Genomic DNA, 7,500 nt, shown 5'->3' with positions numbered 1-7,500 from the left:
GATCACACTTAGAACCACAGCTGTCACGCTTGCTAATCAGCAATAAAATCAGTGACGCTACTTATCTGGTGCTTTGGTCCATTAATGATATTGTTTCAATAACTGTAGCCAACACTGCACAACTGAAATCATCATTGCTGACGCTTAGCCATCTAGACTAGAGACCAAAAGTGAACTTTTATATATTGGCAAAGTCTGTGTAGTTACGATTAATTGCAGTGCTAACAGCCCTTACTATTTAGTGGAAAATACGATAAATGGATATAGCGAATGCTGATCTATCTGGTGCACGGTTTGCAGTGATACAGAGCATCTCCCGCCGCTTCCCCTTACTCTTTCCCTCCTCTCCGTCTCTCCGTCAGTCCGCTTCCCTGTCGGTTTCCGTGCCGTCATCTCTGCTGCAGTCATGCCCGATCGGAGAGTCCTGGTCTTTCCGTCCGCCGCAGAGCTGGGTCCGGCCCTGGCGAGCCTGGTGGCCGCCCGGGCACAGCGGGCCTGCGCCTCTGACAGGGGCCGGTTCTGTCTGGGCTTGTCTGGCGGCAGCCTGGTGTCCCTGCTGAGCAAGCAGCTGCCCGCCGTGCCGGGTCTGGACTGCAGCCGCTGGGTCGTGGGGTTCTGCGATGAGAGGGTGGTTCCGTTCGATGACCCGGAGAGCACATACGGACTGTACAAGGTAACGGCCGTGCTGCGCTGCGGTCCGCACCGAGCTGGTGCGCAAATTCAGGATCCAGGCCAAAATCGAGAGCGCTGGATATGTGGTTCAACCCTACCCTTGAGCAAAGTGTTTCACTTCATTTAAATAAATATCTGTCTGTTTAAATGTATGAGAAAAAATTTTACTGTGTGTGTATATATCCCCCGGGGTTAAACAGGTAGAGGCCTTCGGATGTGGTCATTGTGCGGGCCAAATTTCACATTGCCCTCCCAGGTTTGCTTTAAAGAGCCCTGTCTGTCCCATCTTTTCAGTGGCTCTCCACTGCACAGTCAGGAATGGAGGAGACACCTGTCTCTTACCTAACTGTGGAGCCCGTATGGGCACAGACCCGGCAGTGTGTGTGTGCCACACCTGTCTCTTACCTAACTGTGGAGCCCGTATGGGCACAGACCCCGCAGTGTGTGTGTGCCACACCTGTCTCTTACCTAACTGTGGAGCCCGTATGGGCACAGAACCGGCAGTGTGTGTGTGCCACACCTGTCTCTTACCTAACTGTGGAGCCCGTATGGGCACAGAACCGGCAGTGTGTGTGTGCCACACCTGTTTTTCAGGGTTTGGGCTAGGCCCCTTATCTCCAGTGAAAGGCAACCTTAATGCTTCAGCATACCAAGACATTTTGGACAGTGCTATGCTTCCAACTTTGTGGCAACAGTTTGGGGAAGGCCCTTTTCTATTCCAACATGACTGTGCCCCAGTGCACAAAGCAAGGACTATAAAGACATGGTTTGATGAGTTCGGTGTGGAAGAACTTGACTGGCCCGCACAGAGCCCTGACCTCAACCCCATCGAGCACCTTTGGGATGAACTGGAACGGAGATTGCGAGCCAGGCCTTCTTGTCCAACAGCAGTGCCTGGCCTCATAAATGCTCTACAGAATGAATGGGCACAAATTCCCACTCCAAAATCTTGTGGAAAGCCTTCCAAGAAGAGTGGAAGCTGTTATAGTTGCAAAAGGGGGACCAACTCCATCTTAAAGTATATGTATTTGAATGCAATGTCATTACAACGTAATGGTCGGGCGTCCAAATACTTTTGTCCATGTAGTGTAGATATATATATATATATATATATATGTAATAATTATATATTTTTTTGCTTCAGGATCAGCTGCTATCCAAGATCAACATCCCTGACAGTGGAGTCCTGGCCATCAACCCCTCCTTACCCGTAGGAGAGTGTGCAGAGGACTACGCACGCAAACTGCGTGAGGTACACACACACACTCACATCACATGTTCACACACACATCACATGTTCACACATGCACACACATACGCGCAGACACGTACACACATGCACACACATATGCGCAGACACGTTCACACATGCACACACATACGCGCAGACACGTTCACACATGCACACACATACGCGCAGACACGTACACACATGCACGAAAACAAGACATTTACAGGTTTCATGAATTGCAATGGGGAACTCACTTTGTTTTCCCCAGCTAGGTTTGTGTGTGTGAGCGCGTGTGTCTGTGTGTGTGAGATTAAGTGTGTGTGTGATTAAGTGCGTGCATGTGTTGGCTGGATAGGCCTTCCCTGGTGAGGAGATCCCTGTGTTTGACCTGCTGCTGCTGGGGATGGGTCCTGATGGCCACACCTGCTCCCTCTTCCCAGACCACCCCCTGCTGGAGGTAAGAGTGAACTGCGTCCTTCTGGAAATGGAATAAAGCTTCTGCTGAGATGGGGGCTGTTTCACACGAGGTCTCTGCCAGTGCAGCGGAAAATGGAGATAGTTTTCCTGGCAGGGAGGAAGTCTGTGCTCTCTGCTGTTTCCTGTGGGGATCTTCGCAGTCATTGGCTGTGTTCACTGCATGAAAGTCGTTTGGGGTGGTTCTCTTTGGGCCTAAAAATCTGCAGCCTTGCACAGATCCCAAAAGCAGGGGGTCACCTACCACTGACGAGTCCTTTCAGCGGCAGGTGTTTCACAGCTGGAGACCACTGGGTGGCGCTGTGTGTATCTGTTTCACGCTGTGGACTGGCATATCGTCTAGGTGTCCTTTTCCTTGACCTCTGCCCTTTTTGGGGGGGTTGCTTGTTGTTCCTGCCAGGAGACCCAGAAGACGGTGGCCCCCATCAGCGACTCCCCCAAGCCTCCCCCTCAGAGGGTCACCATGACACTGCCTGTGGTCAACGCTGCCCGCTGTGTCGCCTTCGTGTCAACAGGGGGCAGTAAAGCCTCTGTACTGAAGGTGGGTGCCCTCTCTCTCAGGTCTCACTGCCGCTCCGTTCTTAAAGGCACAGATATCTCATTTAAATCCACTTTTGAACGGATGTGATGCACCTGCAGCTCACAGCAGTGTGGGCCTGTACGTGGGCAGGTCACAGCGTCGTGTGCTTCCCTGGAATATACGAAGCTCAGCACAGTTTATTAAAGACCAACACTCTTGGTCACATTGTGGCTGCTGCCCAGGTCCCTGATTCTGCTGTTCTGTTCCTCTCAGCGAGTCCTGGAGGGGGGAGGAGGCCCGGTTCTGCCCGCAGGGCGGGTCTCCCCCAGCAGAGGAGAGCTGCTCTGGCTGCTGGACGAGCCGGCTGCCGCCTCCCTCACCCTGCAGGTGGAGAGACCAGTCCCTGGCGCACAGCTCTGAGACCACCACCAGGGGGAGCCAGAGAGCCCTGTATCGGCAGAAAGAAAGCGTGTGAGACACACAGCACTTAGCACATACAGCCCTGAGAATAAAATGTGAACTTGCAAATTTGTGTGTTTCTCACAATCAAGATAAAATCCTTGAGAGTTGGGACCTAATTTAATGTTGCTCTGTGCACCCAGAGCTGATGGACCTCATGTCCTGCCGACTTATAGACTGTTTACATTCCATTCATTTGGAATTTTTTTAAGAAAGGTTCCAGAATGAGAATCTACTGTCTTCTTTTTTGTCTGCCATAGGACAGTAGTGTAGCACTGAACTGGGATCATAAGAGTAATCTGAAATGATGAACTAGAACTATGAATAGTAGAGAACTAAACTAAAAATAATGATTTAAAAATATGCTGTTGTGTGGTTCATCTGTCAGACTCTGTTGTTGATGGTTTGCACAGTGAGGGATGTGTAACTTTACCAATGGGATGTTAAACCCCAGATGCATCATGGGAACCTGACAATGAGCAACCTCTGCCCTTCTGGATCAGTGTCCCATCTGTGGTTTCTCAATAAACTCAGAAATTCAGTAACAAACGTGAAATTTGATGAGCAGAGCATGAGACATAACTTTTGTGCCTTGGTGTGAATGTGCTCGACTGCTTCTAACCAATCCATGAAGCATTGTTTTATAAACCAAAGGAGGACAGTTAAGTGAAGTGAACATCTTCCGGTGAGCCTTGATCAGTTCTTTTACTGAAACAAAAACACAGTCAGTGTCCAAAATGACCAAGTCTCTCACACATAAGTACTTTTTCCTACATGTCAATACTAAAACTCACCACTAGAGGTCTGTATTTAAAAGTATTGGTAACAAAATGAAGCCAAGTTACAGTAAACAAGTTGGACAACAGTGCTTTCCACAACCTGGAAGCAGCAAGCAGACCTATCCAGTGTTTCCTAAAAGCTGCCAGATAAGTTGTTCCTGTGTTTTTTCATAGCAAGTCAAAATAATTGACAAAATGTTGTCAACCGTATTTGCCAGCCGGCTAGTTAGCGAACTCAACCCTTTTGAAGTTTATTAGCTTGGTAGCAAGCTCAGCTTTTACGCTTAGATCGTAAAGGTAAGACAAAGAAGAGGATGATGAGAAAGAAAGCATTGTTTGGGTTTTTCCCTTTATTGTGAGACCATGTGAGTAAATGTACAAATTCTGCATGTTTATGTGAAGTTAGATGGCACAATAGTCAATGTTTGTAATGTCAGACATTTCATTACATTATTGTCATTTAGCAGACGCTCTTATCCAGAGCAACTTATGTAGGTTAAAAATTTTACATGTTATCCATTTATACAGCTGGATATTTACTGAGGCAGTTGTGGGTTAAGTACCTTTACCCAAGGGTACAGCAGCAGTGGGATCGAACCTGCAACCTTTCAGTTATGAACCCTGCTGCTTCCCGCTCTGCTGTGCTGCTGCTCAGACCCAAGGGTACCCAAAGATAAACACAGCCCAAGTCCACCCGACAACCTGCTGTATGGCATACCTGCCATGCCTGTCTAACTCTGCCAATACAGCTATCACACAAATGCGTTTGAGCAATCCTTACTGGGTTTGGCCTGCACTTCTGGCTTTGTACCACTTGGGGTCACCAGTGAGGCAATTTCACAAAAAAGAAGGAAGCAGTTGGCTGCAGGAGTATGGTCTGATTTGGAGCAATTTTGGCTCATGTGCCAGGGAATGATGTTAAAGTCTATTCTCGAGAGAGAGAGAGAGAGAAAGGGAGAGAGAGATAGGGAGAGAGAGAGAGAGAGAGAGATAGAGAGAGAGGGAGAGAGAGAGAGAGAGAGGGAGAGAGAGAAAGGGAGAGATAGAGAGAGAAAGGGAGAGAGAGAGAGAGAAAGGGAGAGATAGAGATAGATAGATGATGACGCTATGAGCTGCCTGTCTCCATCTGTTTTTCCAGAGAAAATGCATCTTTCCCCTGTGGATGATTCATGTCTGAGCTCTGGAGTGTGGAGGCCAGAGCTCAGCTGTGAGTCAGAGGGGATGGGAGCTGGTCACTGCGAGGGGCTGTCTCAACAGAGATTACACTGACACTAACTTCACACTGACGTGGGGCACTGAAAAGCCAGTGAGGCATTTTGGCCTTTTCCCTACAAATGCATCCATTAAAAAACATGCTTTGAGTTAAAACCGCGAGATGGACTTAATCATGAGGGGAAGTGGCACGGCAGCTTTGTCTCTCCTTCCTAAACCTCTGTACAGTCTCATCACGGGCGTATTCATGGGTCTTTCATCTGGCTGGATCTTCCAAGCAGCAGGAGTCAGATGGCGAGGTGGGGCATGAGCCCAGGCTGGGGGCGCTGTTAGGGTTCCACCTGGAATTTTCTGGTGAAACTCATGCACGGATGTCACTCAGAAAAACATCAACAGTCCCTATGCGAATCTTAAATTTAAACCCTGAGCGTCCTCTCCCTGGAATTACCTAATAACATGTAACTGTCCGACTCCACCCCGATAAATTGGAATCAGTCTTGTGTGAGCAGGGCGACATACTGAGTATTTGAGTGTGTGAATCTCTCTCATTCTCTCCATAGGCTTGCAGGTACTGTGCTGTTATGTTCTGTATTCTGTTGCGAACTCAAGCCCACGCTCCTTGTAGATCTGCTTTAATTTGCGGTAGGATGGCCGCGGGCCCCGGTCCCGCATCTCCTCTCATTGTGTACTGACTGCAGGAAAACAAAGACATGGGACGCGTCCAGGAATGTGGACTCCGTCAACAGGCCGTAAATCTCGGGCTCCTGTTGTGTCTGAACATCGCAGACTGAGAACAGAAATCAGGGCCGGGATTCATCCCACACACGCGTTTTTCGACTGAAGGTATAATGGTCTTGTGTGTACGTCAAAAAAAAACATCAACACAAGGATGCTGTTTGCCAATTAACTTTAGTCTTACTCATTAACTGCAAGCAAAGTAATCCATGTGTCGCACTACATCGGCACATTTTGACATCATTCGCCACGCCCACTGAAGATTCGGACGTACCAATTCGACAAGATCCGTCTGCCCGTAGTGAGGAAGCCCGATCAAGTAGCTTACACAATGTCTGTCCACATGTGCCAGCATCTATAACTTATATATTCTGGACATTTTGCGATTCCTGAAGACAGAAAACACCGTGAGCGTTATTGAGCTTAGTCTGCTACTCCACTATGGCTGTGGAATTCCCTGCCTGCGCACACGAAAAGATGCGCAATCAATAGTGATCTCTAATTCAGGTTTAAATATTCTTCCACTTTCCAAACCAATACATACAACATATCACCTCTGGTAATTGCAATACCTTTTTAGCCATTGCGTGTTGTATTGACGATGTTTATTGTTATAGATGTAGCATTCTGATGTTTTTCCTTTGCCCATTTTCATTATTACCTGCCACATTCTGGGAAATATTTGTTAAGTTTCTTCTCTCGTAAAGTGAGACGAGGTCTGCTTAATTCTGTGTGATGCATTTAACTGTTTCAAGACTGATTTTCAAATCATCACTGCCAGCATACGAAGACAATCGTTATTTATTTAAAATGCAACGCTTTGGTTTTATTATTTTCAGTGAAAGATGGGTGATTGTAGAGCTTTGTCGCTGGGGTTTATCTATGCTTTCTGATAATATTATTTTTCATTTCATTCAATTGAAAAGTCAGTATCGAAACGACATTTAACCATAAGGTCCTGATGGTGTATACGTAGATGAATCTGCCTCCAGCGGAAAGCCTATTTCCTTTAACTGGCTGCGGAACATCTCCTTTAATTTCCTCCTGACTCGAATCGCTACTGCGCTGTCACCGAGTATTTACTTTTCTGTCGGCCGTCAATAATTAGAACTGGTGGACCCACGTCTCGTCGCTGTTCGCATACCAGCTTTTCGTGGCCGCACGTCTCCTTCTCTGCGTACAGCGTTCCCTCGCTGCCGTTCTCTGCTTCTCCTGGCCTTTAGTTTGCGATGCACCGCTTTACTGTGCCGCTGTCCGCCCTGCTGTTGATCCTCTGTCCCGGGCCAGCCAAAGGGTACTTTCCCGAGGAGCGCTGGAGCCCCGAGTCGCCGCTTCTCGCTCCGCGGGTGCTGCTTGCGCTGATCTGCCGCAACTCGGAGCACTCTTTGCCGCACTTCCTCGGGGCGATCGAGCGGCTC

At 48.2% G+C, this 7,500-nt stretch overlaps 2 protein-coding genes across 2 annotated transcripts in view; both read left to right on the top strand.

Moving 5' to 3' along the window:
• Window positions 1-3,683, top strand: part of pgls (6-phosphogluconolactonase) — a 4,130-nt gene extending 447 nt beyond the window's left edge. Inside the window, exons 2-6 of the mRNA XM_036552387.1 lie at window positions 363-673; window positions 1,817-1,924; window positions 2,259-2,360; window positions 2,778-2,918; window positions 3,171-3,683. Coding sequence (XP_036408280.1) covers window positions 407-673; window positions 1,817-1,924; window positions 2,259-2,360; window positions 2,778-2,918; window positions 3,171-3,317 — 765 coding nt within the window. The 5' untranslated portion in view covers window positions 363-406 and the 3' untranslated portion in view covers window positions 3,318-3,683. The remainder of the gene's footprint in view (window positions 1-362; window positions 674-1,816; window positions 1,925-2,258; window positions 2,361-2,777; window positions 2,919-3,170) is intronic.
• A 3,503-nt stretch (window positions 3,684-7,186) lies between these two features.
• Window positions 7,187-7,500, top strand: part of colgalt1a (collagen beta(1-O)galactosyltransferase 1a) — a 10,870-nt gene continuing 10,556 nt past the window's right edge. Inside the window, exon 1 of the mRNA XM_036552714.1 lies at window positions 7,187-7,500. This exon is cut by the window's right edge and continues 29 nt beyond it. Within this exon, the coding sequence (XP_036408607.1) occupies window positions 7,312-7,500 (189 nt within the window). The 5' untranslated portion in view covers window positions 7,187-7,311.

The sequence above is a fragment of the Megalops cyprinoides genome, chromosome 19, assembly GCF_013368585.1.
Source record: "Megalops cyprinoides isolate fMegCyp1 chromosome 19, fMegCyp1.pri, whole genome shotgun sequence".
Lineage (NCBI taxonomy): Eukaryota > Metazoa > Chordata > Actinopteri > Elopiformes > Megalopidae > Megalops > Megalops cyprinoides.
The sequence above is the reverse complement of the archived record's forward strand: the minus strand, read 5'-3'. Positions and strand labels throughout refer to the sequence as shown.